The following is an 18,412-nucleotide window of genomic DNA, read 5'->3' as shown; positions in this document are numbered from 1 at the left end:
AAAGAATTTATGTTTTGCCATTCTCAATTTCCAAGGGAAAATTTTCAACATTTTCACCCTTAGGTATGATGTTTGTTGTCCGTTTATGGAGGAATCTACCATATTAAGGAAGTTCCTTTTTATTCCTACATTTCTAAATCTTTATCATGAATGTATCTTGAATTTCACCAGATGCTTTTTCTAAAACTTTTGAGATGATGGTATTTGTTGATCTTCTTTTTGGTGTGCTTATTTTCTGTTTCTTTCTTTGAGTGACTAATATTTGTGATTTCCTTCACTTCACTTCTCTGGGTTTAATTTGCTGCTCTTTCTCTAACTTCTGGGGATGGATGTGTAGTTCATTGACCTCAGCCTTTTCTTCTACCACATGCCATTCAAGCTGTAGATTTCTCATTAAGCCGGTTTCAAGGTATTATGTTTTCACTACCATTCAGTTCACAACACTTTCAAATTTGTTGTGTAATTTCTCCTGAGACCTGTGGATTATTGATAAGTAATTTTTTAACTACATAGTTTATGGAGATTTTCCCTTTACTTTTTGGTTCTCTATTGCAGTTTAATTGAGCTATTTAACATGCTGTCCTTAGCTTCAGTCTTTTGAAAGTTGCTAAGACTTGTCCCATTTCAGTTTTAAATGTCCCAGGTGATCTTGAAAGAATGAGTATTGCGCATTTATTGGGTACTGTGTTCTGCTGTAAATTAAAAATATCATCTTATACAATGTTGACTGAGTGCTCTTGACTTTATTCTGAACCTCCTTCCCCATCATCTCTTGCCCACTCCTGCTTAATTTGGATTCTCCATCCTGCAGTTTCTCCTCAATGTGGGGGTTTGTCCTGGAAAAGAATTTTGGCAGATTTTAACCATTCTAAAGAATATGGCTACAGCTAATCTTTCCAACTCTTTTTACTTCTAGTAGCAAAATTTTGAAAATAATCGTGCAGCATATTTTTTGACTTCTGCTAACCTAAAGAGAAAACTAGCAGAGATAGAAAATTAAAATGTATGAGATCAGAAAAATGAGTTCTTTGCAACTGTTCTTTTCCCCCTTGGTGATAGTCGGTTTAGGTATATGGACGGGGCCCTAATCTTAAACCCTGAAGCGGTGTGTTGAGATTGATGATTCATTTCATTTTGAGAAGCAATGGAGACTAGCAGTTTAGAGTTGGCAATGTCACATAATAACTTACCTATTTCTTGCTTTTTAAAATTGAACATTACCCAATGAACTACAAATTGGTTTTCCTTTTTCTATTTTTATTTTTCAGATCAAAGACCAAATGAAGTTCTTAGGCCATATAAAATGGAAGATCTTTCCAAATATTCGACAGTACAGGTATGTTAATTAATTAAGGTCTAACTGGTTCGTTTTGGTTGTAAATATATTTACATAAATATGAACCTTAATAAATTCTACTTTGGATTATTCTCATGTGAAGTTGCCTACAGTGCTTTGAGATTTTACTTACAATTTTGATTCTTACAAAGAAGAAAGCTTGTTTTTGCTTGATGAATGTAAATTCTTTGACTATAAAAATTGCCCCCTTTTTTTTTCAGAGTTAGAGCTTACATATTATGGATGGTGTTAAAATGTCTGCATTCTAAAATGAGAGTGCATCGTTGTTTTGAAACATTCTAAAATTGCTTTTCAGGATATAGCCAGTTGTAAACTTTAACTCTCTGAGTTCCTATAAATTATGACAGACTAACTAAGAATAGTAAATAATATATGGCATTGTTTTAAAGATATCTTTTCCTTGGGTGTATGTTTTTATATGAATATTGTGTTCAAATTTTTTTAACCAGTAAGGTGCCTGTTGGTGGACTCTCAGTTACAGAATGTTAAAAGAAAAACTCTTGCTCCTAGATTAGTGATAGGTGTTTACTGAATTAATAGAGAAGTGTTTTGCTTTCAACATCAGTGAATCTTGTAATTAAAGTAAATTGTTTATAAGGTTTTAAAAAGAAAGTTATTTTTAGAGCACTAAAAAAAGAACAGTTTGGTTGACACGCGTGTACTTATCCTTACAGGTATTTTTTTCACCCTAATGTGTACTCAGCATTTAGCCGCTGCTCTTCCTTTTCATTCCCAAAGACCAGACTCAGAGTCCAAGGGTCTTGAAAATATCCATCCACTGTTCACTGTGTTAATCATATTATTTTTCTTATGTTGTCTCTTATACACATTTAACTAACTCTTAGCATGCAGGTGACAGAGAATCTTTCATAATCCAATAGCTTCTAAACTTTGGTCCAATTCTTAAGTTCTTTTGCTTCTGCTTAGTGTCTTATAAAATACGCCTAAAGGGAGGATTCGAACATAAGATTGATTTTAAAGCCCGAGAAGACTTCTGGGCATGGTGCATTGCATCATATCTACTGGAAGCTATGGCTGATTTGATTGTGAGGAAGATTATGCCAGATAAACAATGACTCTGGTCAGCTCTTTAGATGTACCTGCATTATGCATTGTGGTTATAATTTGTCAAAGCCTAATGGTAACACACCAAGCAGGGGCACATCTTCACCTACTTAATAGTGTACTCTGTGGTGACATTAGCTTTCATTCTCTGAAAGTGTACGTCCTTCTCTGTCATGTACTGTTATTGTAGTCGTGCAATCGTTTCTGCATTCCTGCCCCTTATGTGCAGTGGTGGTGCAGGGTTGCTGCCCAGGGCTCCTCCTGCAGGCCACGGGCCCAGAACACGTGACTGTCTCACGACTCCACTCATCGTGGGTCTTACCTTTCACTGCGTGGCTTGCAGGAGTAAGAGGGGAGGTAATATGAGAGCAATATAAAGGTGGTTTCATGTTTGAAAATAAAGCAAAGCACCGTAATGGCAGGAAAAAGAAGAAAATTGTCTATCTCAAGAGATCTAGAAAATAATGATTCAGTTCAGTTCTCTATGATGATAAAAATTTTCAGCAAACTAGGAATAGAAAGAAACTTCTTCAGTGTGAAAGGGCTAGCTACAGAAAACTAGATATGCATTGTACTTGATGGTGAAAGGTTGACAATTTTCCCCCGGGAATGGAAATGAAGCAAGAATGCATGCTAAAACCACTTTTGCTCGGCACCATGCTAAAGTCTGAGCAAAAAGAATACATAAAAACTGAAAGGAGGCAATAACTGTCATTATTTGCAGAAAATAAGATTGTATACATAGAAAATACCAAAAAATCTTAATTGTCAGATTTAATGAATGAACTTCATAGTTTCTTCGAATATGAGGCAAAATTACAAGTTTAAATTTATTTCTATAAGTAGCAATAATCAAATTGACAGTGAAATTTAAAATAGTAATGCTACTTAGAGTAGCGTAAAAATATTATATCTTTAGGAATAGTTCTAATGTAAAGTATGTAAGACTGGAAAACTAAAACATTGATCAAATTAAAGAAAAATGAAATAAATATAAGAATATACTATGTTCACAGATTGTAAGGCTTATTAATTGCATTCAACAAAATTTCAATCAAAATGGTAGTAGGATTTATTTTTCTTCAAACTTCTGAAGCTATTTCCAAAATTTATATGCAAAGGCTAAGAAGAGCTAAGGCAATCTTAAGAATAACAAAGCTGGAGAACAGATACTAGCAGATGTCAGGATTTACTGTAAAGCTCTAAAAATTAAGACAGTGTGACATTCACTAAGGACAGAGAAATAAACCAGTCGAACAGAGCAGAGTTCAGAAATATCTCTACACATATCAGATTTCCATTTAGGAAGAAAAATTAATCTTGATCCTTACTCATACTATTCTCAAATATTACTTCTGAGTTGATTGTGTATCTAAATGTGTAAGGTAAAATAATAGAGCTTTTAGAAAGACATTTATGGGAACAAATCTGTCAATTTGCAGTAGGCATGTTGTCTTCAAAAGGACACAAAAAAACAGTAATCATAAATAAAATGATAAAGTGGACTAAGTCAGAACGAAAGAATTCGTTAAAAGGCATCATTAAGAAAGTAAAGCCAGGCTGTAAGTGGCAAAACATGTTTGCAGTCTGGGAAAAACTCATGCTAGATTATGTAAAAAATCTCTTCAAATGAATATCAAAAAATACTCAGGAAAACAGGCAAAAGACTTGAACATGTAACTTCATGATGGTCAATAAAGTTATAAAAAGGTGTTGACCTTGGTGTTTGTCAGATAAATGCAAATTAAAACAGCAGCGATGTCCCGCTGCACACCCACTGACTGACGTGAAGGCGCGAATCCAAGTGTCCGCGAAGATGGGGAGCAGCCCCCTTAGTGCTGCCTGTGGGAGAGTCAGCCGGTCCCGGCCCTGTTCGAACACTGCCCCAGCGGTCATCAGGGTCGTCCGGGGTAGACCCATAAGAAAAGGCCTTTATCAGGAATTCACTTCATTTTGCATGACACCAAGTTCACTAAGCTTTCACTTACCAAAACTGTGTGCTTTTGATTTGATGTTCCCACAGAAATGAAATGAAAATGAAGTCCCTGGTACCAATATGCACACATTTCTGTTAACTTAGTACCTGCTGTGCAAATGCGAAGACTGCTTCCGTTCCCTTTCTTGCTCTGAGTTTTGGGTGCACTGGTAGGTGCACCTTGTGAAACTGAGTGGCGTACCTGCAATAGAAGCAAGTGCTTTTCTATATGTGTGCAGTACTCAAATAAAAAAAGTCTTCCTTTCTCCTACTCATTCTCACATTCTGTGCCTCTTACATAGCATGTCTTCACTCTTATTATTGCGGTTTCTTGTTTATTTGCCTCTCCCTTCTTCAACTCTGCGACCTGCCTTATGGTTAAGGACCATGCATTGGTTGCCGTTGTATTACCTGCTATGCCTAACATGGGCCCTTGGGGCAGTAAGTAAAATAAGTGTGTACGGAGATAAGATGTTGAAAATCAGTTATGTAAAACTTTAGAATTCAGAGGCTTCTTTCAGCTGTGTCTTTTATTGGTTTTTAATTGTATATGTGATCGTGAACACTTCTTAAAAAAAAACACACAAAACAACAGAAAATTACAGATCTCTTAAGGATCCCTTTGAATCCCTCATTCTTCCCCTCTGTGCCACTCCCCGCCACCCATAGAACTGGCCTCTTGATTTTTGTGATATATCCAGGTTGATACATATAAATCTTGTTAATTCCTTGAACTACTTACAGGATCTTTTATTATTTTTCAGTTATCCTATGGATGGACTTTTTCTCTTTGTTATTACAATAAACGCTGCACTGAACATTGTCATACAATGTGTGTTTGACTATTTCTCCATCTTTATAGGAGATACTAGATTTTTGGTCATGCTACATGCTGACATGTTTCGCTGACATTTTAACTTCACCTATGGTGCCTTTGGCTGTATAGAAGTTTTAAATTTAGACATGAAATATGTCAGTCTTTCTGTTACTGGGTTGCAATACTTGTGTTTTCCAGCTGGAAGGCGTGTTTTGAGTACCAGTGTGCCAAGCACTGCCCGGACTGTTGGTGAACAGGACAGACAAAAGGCATCTTTAGTTTGGGAGCTTGAGAAAGCTTTCTCTACCCAAGGTCAACAACACATTTTCTTAACAATCATTAATTGTTAAATATTTTTAAAATTCTGGATCTGTAGTCTATCTGAAATTCATTTTCTCCACTTAGTATTGCTGGAATGTAATGTCTTTTTGATACCCGCAATAAGTTGAAAAGCAGTATTTTGTCCACTCAGTAATAATTTCACTTCTTTCATATATCATACAACTATAAATGCTCGAACCTGTTTTTGGATTTCCAGTATTGTACTGTGTCTGCACCATGTTGTTTTAATTACTCGACCATAGTGTTTTGCTATGTGGAAGGGCATGTTCCTCCTCCTACCCTCTCCTCCTCTGCTGGAGTGTCTGACCTAGTCTTGCACATTCACTCATACATCAGGACTTGAAGAGCTGTTTAATCAAGTTTTATAAGTTCTTCTGTTGGGTTTTTAAAATTTTATTGCAGTTGCAATGAATTTTAGAGAATAAATATACTGATAATATTGACTATTCCACACATCCATGAGTATGATATAGTATCCAGCTTATTCAGATCTTCTTTTATGTCTTTTGGTATAGTCAATTTTTCTTTTTTTTCTTCTTCTTTTCTTTTTTTGACCCGAAGCCTTAGTCGGCATAGTTAATTTTTCAGTGAAGTTGCTGCAACATTTTTTGGTTGTTTTTATTTATTAAGTACTACCTTTTGTTACAGTAATGAATGGGATTTTTTTCTATTACACTTTCTAATTATTGCTAATATTTGGAAAAGCCACTTGTTTATATTGATTATCTGGTGACATAGTGTACTCTCTTATTAGTTCTAATAATTGGTAGATTCTATGTTAACGGTCAAATTGTCTATAAATAATAATTGGGTTGACCAAAAAGTCCATTATGTTTTTTTCCTCTAGTAGAGGCTCTAGTAGTGCTTAGTTGTCTTCAACTTCATTTGAAACAATAATTTGTTAGATTCTGTTGTGACAGCTGTCATGTCAGCATGCGTTTAAAAATAACATCAAAATGGGTGAGTTTTTGTGCATCCATTTTAATGTTGAAGATGGAAGAAGATATGCAACATTTTGGCATATTATGCTTTATTATTTCAGAAAAGTTAAAAATGCAATGAAAACAAAAGAAGACTCGTGCAGTGTATAGAGAAGGTGCTGTGACTGACTGAATGTGTCACGAGTGACTTGTGAAGTTTCTCGGCACTGTCAACATTTTGGCCAAATGATTCTTCGCTGCGGGGCCGTCCTAGGCATCAGAGATGTTTAGCAGCAGCCCTGGCCTCTGCCCACTGGAAGCCAATAGCGGGAGATAGCCCACATGCTCAGAATATCCAAATCAATAAAGTTATTGGAGACAATGAAAAATGTCTTTTATTTTACAAAAAAAAAGCATAACAGACCTTTTGGCCTATCTAATAATAATATTTATCTTCTTTTTCAACCTTTAAATCTTTGACAACCTGCTCGCACAACAGGCTGCATTGACTAAAACCTCTAGTACAGGCTGAACTTGAGCGATGATGAGGAAGCAGCCTTATGGTAATGAATTTAATGCAGTGCTTCTGATGTATCATCATAAACAACAGTAATTGAAGTAGGTTTATGGTAGATTTCTTTTTAACAATTTGAGAAAGTTCTTTCTGTTTTTAGTATGCCAAGAGTTATTATGTATGGGTGTTAAAATTTACCAAATACATTTTTAACATCAAATGAGATGATTTTTTTCTCTCCTTTTTCATTGCATTAATAGATTTTCTAAGGTTACAAACATTTTAACCATATTTAGTTTTAAACTACTGTCATTTTCATCTGCAATGACCTGAGAAAACACTTTTTAAGAGGAAATGTTCTCTTTCACAGAGTGCTGCGTTCAAAGGAGAGGGGGATGACGTTTTGGGAAACTCAGTTGTTGACCAAAGGTAAGGTTGAGTTACCAGAGAAGTATGATTTTCTTAATTACACTTAATTATTGTGGAAATAATTCCTTTAGTGTTAGGAATGTGTATTCCGTGGTCTGCTATATAGTAATTGGGTTTGAATGATCTCTCATCGAACTGGAAAGAAAAACTAGCCAGTGTTATGATAGTCTAGACGGGGGGCTCTCCACTGGGGTGCTTTGCCTCCCTCCCTCCCCAGGTATTTGACGAGGTCTGGACACACTTGTGCTCTTCAGAGCTGCGGAGGGGGAGGGTGCTGCTGGCACCTGTTGGGAGGAGGCCAGGCATGCCGCCGAACAACTACAGTGCACAGATCCGCCCCCCGCAGCAAAGGCGATTCAGCACAGAACACTAATTGAGCTAAGGCTAAGAACCCCTGGTTTAGGAAAAAGGCAAAGTATTGATTGCTGTTGGTAAAATTATAATAAGAATAGAGGTTTTGATGTCCCATGTATTTCATAAGTTACATACTTACTAAACCAGATTGAACAGAACATGCCTTGTGTTTTTGTATTTTTTCTTTAGCATTGTAGCCCCTCCTATTACTGAGTATGATAAGCATCTGGAAGAGCTAAATGGGCAGCTGAAATATTATCAGGTATGACATCATAGTTATCCATCTTTCTGTAATATTATAAAAAATAGTGAAATAGACTCCCTTTCTTTTTAAAAACATTGATAAGAAGAAAATATTTAGCTCTCTGTAAGTGTGTATATTCTGTGTGTGTGTGTGTGTGTGAAGAGTATCTTCAGTTTGGTTTTTAATCCAGTGTTTCCTTGCTCCTGCTCTCTGGCAGGAGTGTCTCTTCGATGCTTAGAAGCAACCCTTAGTCCATCAGTTGCTTACATGTTCATTTTCCCTCAGGAAGACCCAAAACCATCTCACCTCTTCTAGGCCTTTCTCTTTACTGTCATTTCATCTGTCATTCCCACTATTTTGGCATAAATTATTTCCTGAATTTCAAATATTGTGTCTATCAGATTTTATAAGCTATTGATCCACTTCTAATATAAGCTTAAGCTGTACCAGCTTTTTTCTAAAAACTTTTATTTAGAAGAGGAGTGGGAAAAGGGAGGAAGCTGTCCATATAGACAGATTATCATCATGGGCCCCTACAGCACGCTCAGGGAGAACAAGAATAACATAGCACATTATTGTTTGGGATACTACCTGAATTTCAGTTAGCCACATTTTTAGAGTATCCCTAACATTTATAACCTGTTTCTTTGACTTGAAAATGTTTTCTTCCTTACCCTCTCAAATTCTGGCCTTTTTGATTACTGGATAACCATACAAGAGAAGCGTTTCTTAAATAGATGGTATGTGCCTCCAGCTAAGCACACCAAGAAGTGATGATGTCTTAGGGTTTTAACATACTCATCTTTGTGTTTGGCTCCAATACCAATCTTTGCATCAGCTTAGTTGTGACAAGAGTAGCAGGCTTGCCTTAATTTAATGCAAATAAAAGAACATATAACAACATTATATAAAAAGAACCCCCCGAAACTGACTTCCTCAGATAGGGGCTAGGAACATGGTAAATATTAAGGACTTTATATCTCTTTCTTTTCTTTTCATGCACTGACAACAAGAGAGCCTACCATGTGCTTTGAAGTCTAGCACATAGTAGGCCCTCGAGTTTTGATGTATAAGTAAATGTCAGGGTTTATTGAATAAGATGATTAGATCTAATATAACAGTCTCCTATTTATAAAATAATGGTTTGATACATAGCTTTACCATAAGAACACACAGTGCTTATATCTTTGAAAAATAAAGCTCTTCTATTAAGAATTAACCTCATAAAAATGTCCATACCACCCAAAGCAATTTGTAGATTCAACACAATCCCTATTAAAGTACCAATGACATATTTCACAAATATAGAACAAACATTTCAAAAATTTGTATAGAACTATAAATGACCCCAAATAGCCTCAGCAGTTTTGAGAAAGAAGAACAAAGTAGGAGGAATCACAACACCTGATATCAAAGTGTATTACAAGGCCATTGTAATCAAAACAGCCTAGTACTGGCATAAGAACAGACACTTAGATCAATGGGACAGATTAGAGAGCCCAGAAATAAACCCTAGGATCTGTGGTCAATTAATATTGACAAAGGGGGCAGAAGCGTAAAATGGAGTAAAAATAGCTTTTTCAACAAATGGTGTTGGGAGAGCTGGAATAATACATGCAAAAAAATGGAAAATCGATCACCAACTTACACCATACACAAAAACAAATTCAAGATGGATAAAAGACGTAAATATAAATCGTGACACCATGAAAGTCCTAGAGGAGAACATAGGCAGGAAAATCTAAGATATTCCACACAGCAATATTTTCACTGATATGTCCCATAGAGCAAGGGACGTAAAGGAAAGAATAAGCAAGTGGGATCTCATCAAAATAAAAAGCTACACAGCTAAAGAAAACAGCATGAAAATCAAGAGAGAATCCACTATATGAGAAAACATATTTGCCAATGATACCTCGGGCAAGGGTGTGATCTCCATAATATATAAAGAACTCACACGACTCCACTCCAGGAAGACAAACAACGCAATTTAAAAATGGGCAAAGGACTTGAACAGACACTTCTCCACAGAGGACATACAGAGGGCCCAGAGACATAGAAAAGGATGCTCAGCATCACTAGCCATCAGAGAGATGCAAATTAAAACCACAGTGAGATACCACTCATACCAGTGAGGATGGCCATCATAAACAAATCAACAAACAGAAAGTGTTGGTGAGGTGGTGCAGAAAAGGGAACCCTAGTGTACTATTGGTGAGAATGCAGGCTGACACAGCCACTCTGGAAAACAATATGGAATTTCCTCAAAAAACTAAAACTGGAAAACTGCCTTTTGACCCGGCAATTCTACTGCTGGGATTATGCTCTAAGAACCCTGAAACACCAATCCAAAAGAACCTATGCACCCTAATATTCATAGCAGAACAGTTTACAATAGCTAAGTGCTGGAAACAACCTAAGTGCCCATCAGTAAATGAATGGATCAAAAAACTATGGTACATTTACACAATGGAATTCTATGCAGCAGAAAGAAAGAAGGAGCTCCTACCCTTTGGGACAGCATGGATAGAGCTGGAGAGCATTATGCTAAGCGAAACAAGCCAGGCAGTGAAAGACAAATACCATATGACCTCATATCATATACCATACGAACTTAGGTTCCTATAAGTGGAACCTAATCAACAAAACAAACAAGCAGGCAAAATATAACCAGAGACATTGAAATTAAGAACAAACTGACAGTAAGCAAGGGGGAGGTGGGAGGGGATAGTGGGGGGAGAAGGAGGAAGCATTTTCAGGAACGTGTATAAAGGACACATGGACAAAACCAGAGTGGGGGTGGGAAGTGGGGATGGCTGGGGTGGGGGGTAGTGGTGGGGGGAAAATGGAGACAACTCTACTTGAACAATAAAAGTTTAAATAAAGTTTTTCTATTTCATTTGAAGTTATTTATACTTTTCACTTCCAAGGTCATTCTTCTAATATATAAACTTATAAAGTGATTCTGTAGAACCAAATTTCAAAAACAAATATCTCGTTAAATTTGCAGTTTCTGTTTTATCACAAGTTAAGTGTTTCCTTCGTCTTTACTGTGAGTGGTCTTTAGCCTGTGGTCATTTAAGTTTTGAGCCACCCATAGTAATGTCCTTTAATCTTTCTATTTGACAATAGCAACAAAAAGCTCTCTTTTGCACAAATGGCATTTTGCTTTTATTTTTAGGACTAGTGTGCTTTAAGTATCTGCTAATTTCACTCTCTTGGATTTGCTATAATGACATATGTGGATTTGATTGTTACAAAATGGAATAGCTTGTTATCATGAAATTAAACTTTTAAAATTTTAATTTTTCATAATGTATCTGATTTATATGTCTCTTTGGCCATTTTACTAAGGGTTTAACTTCATTTTTCCATTTGGCATTCTCCATCTAGGAGTGATAGTGCTGAATTGATGACGACAGAAGCTGGAAGCCCCAGGGTCTATGATAACAATGGTTGCTACTTTTAGAGAGATGCAAAGATGCCGATAGCTCCTTCTGAGAACACTAGCTCACACAGATACTATTGATTAGAACTAGTACTTAAGATTTATCTTACGGACCCAGTCAAAAAATAGTATGTCTTGAAAGCAAGAAAAGTATTGCTATAATTCTCTATATGGAAGATATTTCCTTCCAGAAAATGTAAATAACAGGAGGAAATCTGATGATATGAGAGGTACTACTGAGATTTAGTTTCCTTCCAACTGCTAAGTGTTTGGGAATATTTTACACTGAAAAATCTTTGGCATGGCAGTACCCATCCACCTTTAATCCTAGCTGGTGCATATAGATCCTGCCTAAGAATTATTTGAGTAATAAAAATACTTTCAAGGTATTCTGACATTTTTGCAACTTTTAAAGATCAGTTAGTTTGTTTAATTACAAAGTGGGGATAATTGCTCCACTAAAATCCCGACCCCCTAATTAGCATGGCATTCAAAATCTGCCACCTGTCTTTTTAGTTTTATCTCTCACTGACATTGCTGCATGTTCGGTCGGATCTCAATTATCTGTTAGTAAATTCGTTCACCTTGATTTGTGATTCAGGCACCATGGGGGCCTGGGGATGGTTCCTCTTCCCAGCAAGCTTTGTAGGCAGAATTGGCTGGTACTGAGTGCCAAGGGCAGGCCGCCCTGAGCCTCTGTGGTAGGAAGGGAGAGAGGCCGGGAGCATTGACTGTTCCAGGTTTCCCTGCCAGGCTCCCTCCTGCGTGGCTCCTCTCCTCTAGCCTCGGTACCCAGTCAAGACTAACGGGATGGTCAGGAGTTGGCTGCAGCTTTGCTTTAACTGGATTTCACATGGCCTCCTTCCTGCTCTTCAGCGCCCACTCACCTTTATTGACAGCTGACTGTCACTCTGGTGTTAGCTGTATTTTTTGCTCTTCACTGTTGCATATATTTCTCCCTACCAGAAATGCTCTACCTTTCCTGCTGAAATCCTATGATCCTTTTATCCTTTCAGAGGAAATTAATCAAACCTTCATCTCATTCCCTTTATAGTACATATTTTATTCTTCTTTGTATTTTAATCATTTTTTTCCCTTCTTTCCTACCGACGTTGGTGACCACATTGGTTTACCGTGGCAGCCTTGTATAGTGCAGAGAGTTTACACAATTAATAAAGGTGTGAATCAGAGACTGGAAGAATGAATGCTAAAGATCTTTACATATTTTTTCACCATTAATATTTTACTTTTTGAAATACAAGTGCTTGTATAGGCTCTATCTAAATGAAGGTGAATTAATTAAAATGCATATTCATGGTAAAGGAAGCATCTGATACTTGTTCTAGTGACATAATGATATCTTTCATCTTTTTTCTGTAATAATCTACAGATCATGGAATTACATTTAAAACCTATCTCAATGTGTTATATGAAATACTTTATATTCTGTTCAGAATGAATGTTTCAAGTTTTGTGTATCATTAATATTTTCATATCTAATATTGCTTGTTGGAAGTAAAGAATAATTATTTCTCATTTGGAGACTAGGGTCCTAGAATATGATTGCTTGCATATGAATGGATGACTCAATCGAGATCTGATTGTTTGGGAAATGTATGTCTACAGCCATATTTTATTCTTTTAGAAACAGATGGGTGAGATGAAACTACATCTTGAAAATGTCATCAAGGAAAATGAAAGGTACTGTATCACCTAACTATTGGTTCTTACTGTCTCAGATAAATTTTATTGTTATCTGATATTTTATTTATAGAATACAAAGAGTATATCTATATAGTATAACTATACTTGTATAGTTATGAGTATTATCTCTCGGGCCTGATTTCTTGTTCAGTTCCTGGCTCCATTACTTACTAGCTGTGTGGCCCTGCACAATTACTTAACCTCTTTGTACCGTAGTTTCTTCATCTATAAAGTACGTGAAATAGGCTACCTGATAGGCATCTTTTAAATGTTAGCAATTATTGTTATAAAACATACAGATACAACACAAACCTGTCAAGCAAACATCCAACTTAAGAGCCAGTATGTCACACAGTTGGGGCATCCACCCACGTGTTCCTTCTCAGCCCATCCTCCTTCCCTCTGCAAGAGGTGAACGCTGCCTTGAACGTTGTACTTGCCATGTTCTTGCGTTTGAAAGTTTTTATATGTGTATGTGTTTGTAATAATACATTGTTTATTTTTTAGTTTTATTATTTATGTGTTAATAGTAAATGCTATTTTCTGCTTATAATTATATGCATGGTTTTGAAATTTTTATATTATAAAACTTTTTTCCTCCTAGGTTTGTGTAATTTTAAAATAAAGTACTTAATCAGTCTTTTAATTTGTATATTCCTTTGCCTTTCTAGCTGTTTTAAAGTATGAACTATCTGTAATTTAGTTTAATATTAAGTTTACATTGAATTTAAGGTTTTCAGAATTATAGTCGAGCTATGTAAGAATGTGCTTTAAAAAGCCTCAGTAATCTTGATTTCATAACTAGCAACAGTTTCATTGTCTGATCACTAACTGAGACGAGTAAAATATCAAATAAGTTTTGTGAAACACAGTGAAGAAAATATCAAATAATTCTATGATTTAATACCCCATTTCCATTTAATTTACTAGAAGAAAACACTGTCACATTTTAAATATTTTTCTGAATGTCTTGTTTTATCAATTAAAGTATAATATCTGAATTTTACCTTTTTGAAAATTCAAAAACTCCCTAGGAAAAACTGGATTAGACTTGAATTAATTATTTCCAATTTAATGCATTTGAAATTGTAAGATAATGCTTTTATTCTTATAGCACAGTATTGAATGGTGATTAAAAACTTCCCATTTTTAAGGTATGCTTAAAAATGATCTTTATGGTAAAGAATTCTTTTTTAACCCAAATGTTTATTTAAGTAACCCTGAAACATTAATCAGTGTTACTAAAATGAATTTAGATGATTGCTGTGCTAACCATTTGCCCCAAAGGCTGCACGGTGAGTTAAAAGCTGCTGTTGAAAACCAGCTGGAAGCCCTTCCCCTCGGCATCGAGATGAAAAGTGATATATACGTGGATGACGAAACAGTTAAGAATCTTCAGGAACAGTTACACCTAGCCAACCAAGTGAGTGACATATATATTTTTTAAGTTCAGTTTCTGAATAAACAGCTTTTAAAAATCTGTGTTAATCATTATTTATGAATTATGATAGCAAAATAACAAAATTGTGAACATGATTTTCTACAATTCACGCAATAGTTAACATGTAACAAACCTTTTAAATAATACCCTGATTGTTATAAATGTAGTTGTGAAATATGTATTTTAATTGACTCATAAAGCTTGTGACATGAATTTATTTTTTTTAAGATTTTATTTCTTTATTTTTAGAGAGGGAAGGGAGGGAGAAAGAGAGAGAGAGAGAAACATCAATGTGTGGTTGCTGGGGGTCATGGCCTGCAACCCAGGCATGTACCCTGACTGGGAATCGAACCTGTGACACTTTGGTTCCCAGCCCGCACTCAATCCACTGAGCTACGCCAGCCAGGGCTTGAATTTATTTTACAAAATATTTTAATGTCAAAGGATATTTTTAAAGAGAAAAATCATCAGTTATCCACTTTCCAATATTTGTTGGTTTTTTTTATTTTTTTTGTCTTCCATTTACAAAGATTATGGAATTATATTTTTCAAAAATGATACTTCTACAATTACATTTTTCTAAAATGATACTTCTAGAATTAGATTCTTTCTTGTTTTATTTTCCCTCATTGTATTGAAATATTTGATAAGCCATGTTATGAATATTCTGCATTCAGTACTAATTATTTGACATATACGTAAGGGAATTTTATTCTAATTTGCTGCTTTATATCCTAGGCATCTCATATCTGACATGGATGTGAATCCCAATTCTTCTCCTTTCTAGCTGTGTGCCTCAGTTTCCTCACTTATAAATGGGGATTAGAAATTCTATATTACAATTTTGATTATAGTTATCTGTGAAAAGTCAAATATTTTTATTCCTCAGAAATTTGGTTTTGGAATTGTTTACTTATGAAAGTGACATTTTAGGTTAATCAGATATGTTGTATTTACCTTGATATCAGGAGCATGTATTGAACCCTGATTTTTTTTAATCTGTAAAGGAAAGGAGTTTGGAAGGCCCTAGAAGGCAGAAACTTGAGGAAATTGTGTTTTTTACTTGCTCTAGACTAGTGTTATCAGGAAGGATTTATACATGTTTATGCAGAAGAAATATGTAGTAGTTGGTAGTTTCAAACTACTATATTTATAGTTTCAAAAACAAATTTTTAAAAATCGGCATGTCTCTTAAAAGCATCTCTCTCTGGTAGTTTTGTTGCTATAATTCCCAGTGGTAAATTTTACTAAAATTTGAAAATTACTTACTCTTTTTTGACCAAATTTTTTAACTATACTTTTTAAAACCATACTCCCATACCTTACCCTTTTCTCCTATCTTTCCTCTCTCTGCCTCTGCATCACAAGATGTAGATGGAAAGCTCTCACTTTTTTGCTGCATTTGGATCAGTTGTTTCATAGAGGATTTGTTGAGGTCCAAGTTTGAGCAGTCAAAAAGTAGAAAGCAGCCCTGGCCGAGTCGCTCGGTTGGTTAGAGCATTGTCCTTATAGGCCAAGGTTGACAGTTCAAAGCCCAGTCAGGGCACATATTGATACCAGAAGCAACCAATGAATGCATAAATAAGTGGAACAACAAACTGATGTCTCTCCCCCCCCCCTTCTGTCTCTAAAACCAATAAATTACCCAAAAAAAATGTTTAAGGGGAAAGCAGATTAGCTACAAATTTTTCCATGAAGGTTTCTCTCTGACTCTGCCATTACTTTGCTGAGGAGCCCCATGCCAATGGCCTGAACTTCCGTTTCCATGCCCCTAAAAAGAAAAGAATGCTTTCTGCATGCTCGTCTAGTGTTTCTCAGACTCCTGGGTTTCAGAGCTGCTCTTCAGGATGCTTCAGAATTATTAAGGACCCCAAAGAGATTTTGGGGTCTGTAGGTTGTTTATCTATCAGTTTCTATGTATTGCAGATTTAAACAGACATTTTAAAAATGAATGGGAGCATAAGAGCACATTGTAGCAGCCGTCAGAGTGATGAGAGCATCACACATCACATCATATAAACCCTGGGAAACTCCACTGACTCTCATCAGAAGATGAGAGTCCACACGGCAAATGGTTTGTTTCTTTGGAAACGTAATTTTGACTTCAAGGATCTCCATACCGCACTTTGAGAATTGCTGTATTGAAAGAGTAATGACTTGAGAAGATTCCCATTGTAAATACCAAGTGAAAATTGTATAATACAGACAGCACATGATATGATTTCCAGTTTTGTTTAAAAAAAAAGTACAAAATTTTCCCCCAAAATTACATTTATAAACGTCAGTACATCCAACATTTATAAACATGATTATAATCAAATGTTAGTAGTATTTACTGTCAGTTGGTAAAATTATAGGTAATTCTTATTTTCTTCTCTATTTTTCTGTGTTTTCCTAATTTTCTGCAATAAACATGTATTCTACAATCACAAAAAGTCTTGTACTTTACTGGGGTAATTTTCATTGTCAGTAATTGCTAAGGCTTACGCTTTGTTGATGAGGAAGGAGAGTGGTTTAATCCCCATCTCTGATTTAAGGATTTTAATTTTTACCTATGAAATCTAAATAAAGAGAAAATTTCAAGGAATTTTCATCTTCAGTTTTATTCTCTAAATTATTAATACAACTTCATGGCATCAAAAAACACTACAGTCAGCCCTGACTGGTGTGGCTCAGCCGGGAGGGCATCATCCCCACCGGGCAAAGGGTTGCTGGTTTGAGTCCCAGGCAGGGCAGGGCCTGTGCCTGGGCTGCGGCCTGAGTTCCGCTGCGGGGGCACCTGAGAGGCAGCCTGTCAGTCTTTCTCTTTGACCTCGATGTTTCCCTCCCTCTCTACCTCCTTCCCCCACTCTCCAAAAAAATTCTTTTAATATTACAGTTATACCATCGTCACACAGAATTTTATTTTTGTTACTTTATGTACAAGAATTTACTCTGTGAAAGAATATGAGTATTTTGTACTGTACAGTGGCCTGCTAACAGTTGAATGAGTCCTCCAATGTTTTTGTTTCGCAGGAGAAGAATCAGGCCGTGGAGCTGTGGCAGACCGTTTCGCAGGAGCTGAACCGACTACAGAAACTGTACCAGGAACATGTGACGGAAGCCCAGGTTTACGTAGCTGAGAGCCAAAAACAAAAGGTAATCTCGGGCATCACGGTTCTCTTTTACGTCAGGAAGAAGCCGCATCCCGGAAAAACTCGGTTTTGGAGAGGAATGCCTGTGTTTCCAGTGTGTCGTTTGGGTGAACGATAAACAGAACTTTGAGGGCCAGAGATCTGTGGAACAGATCATCACAGCCTGTGCTGGTGCACACTGGGTTTGAGGGTGTGCTTAGCAGTGAAAGCCGTACTTAGTGTTAAGAAGCAGCTATTAGATTATTATGTATAAATGGGCTTCTAAAGCTTTTATGTTCCTGATTTCCTACCTGGCTTAAAAGAGAAAAGCTGTTCATTGGATCATGACCAATGAAGAAATTTGCTCAATTATCATAACACTATGTAAAATGAAAATTGACACCTTTAAATGTGACCTTTTACTAAAAGAGATGTCAAGTGTGTCTAACATAAATTAATCAGAATAAAACTTTACCATAGGGAAGGATATCAATGACTCCTTAAAGACTTCTTTTTATCCAAAACAAGAATCATTTTACATCCCAGGTGGCAAACACAAGGCCCGAATCTGGCCCTCCGCCTTGCTTTATCTGGCCGGCACCTGGTTTTTACCCTGTCCCTGTGGCAGCACCAAACTCTCACTTAACTGTGAAGGAGTAGTTACATTTGTACAGTCCTGAAGTTACATT

At 36.2% G+C, this 18,412-nt stretch overlaps 1 protein-coding gene across 1 annotated transcript in view; it reads left to right on the top strand.

Moving 5' to 3' along the window:
- SCLT1 (sodium channel and clathrin linker 1) overlaps nucleotides 1-18,412 on the top strand; it is a 92,713-nt gene that overhangs the window by 6,434 nt on the left and 67,867 nt on the right. Inside the window, exons 2-7 of the mRNA XM_036031818.1 lie at nucleotides 1,269-1,336; nucleotides 7,361-7,419; nucleotides 7,963-8,035; nucleotides 13,111-13,166; nucleotides 14,457-14,592; nucleotides 17,626-17,748. Coding sequence (XP_035887711.1) covers nucleotides 1,269-1,336; nucleotides 7,361-7,419; nucleotides 7,963-8,035; nucleotides 13,111-13,166; nucleotides 14,457-14,592; nucleotides 17,626-17,748 — 515 coding nt within the window. The remainder of the gene's footprint in view (nucleotides 1-1,268; nucleotides 1,337-7,360; nucleotides 7,420-7,962; nucleotides 8,036-13,110; nucleotides 13,167-14,456; nucleotides 14,593-17,625; nucleotides 17,749-18,412) is intronic.

This window comes from Phyllostomus discolor, chromosome 8 (assembly GCF_004126475.2).
Source record: "Phyllostomus discolor isolate MPI-MPIP mPhyDis1 chromosome 8, mPhyDis1.pri.v3, whole genome shotgun sequence".
Lineage (NCBI taxonomy): Eukaryota > Metazoa > Chordata > Mammalia > Chiroptera > Phyllostomidae > Phyllostomus > Phyllostomus discolor.
Note: the sequence above shows the minus strand (reverse complement) of the source record. Positions and strands in the feature narration are given on the sequence as shown.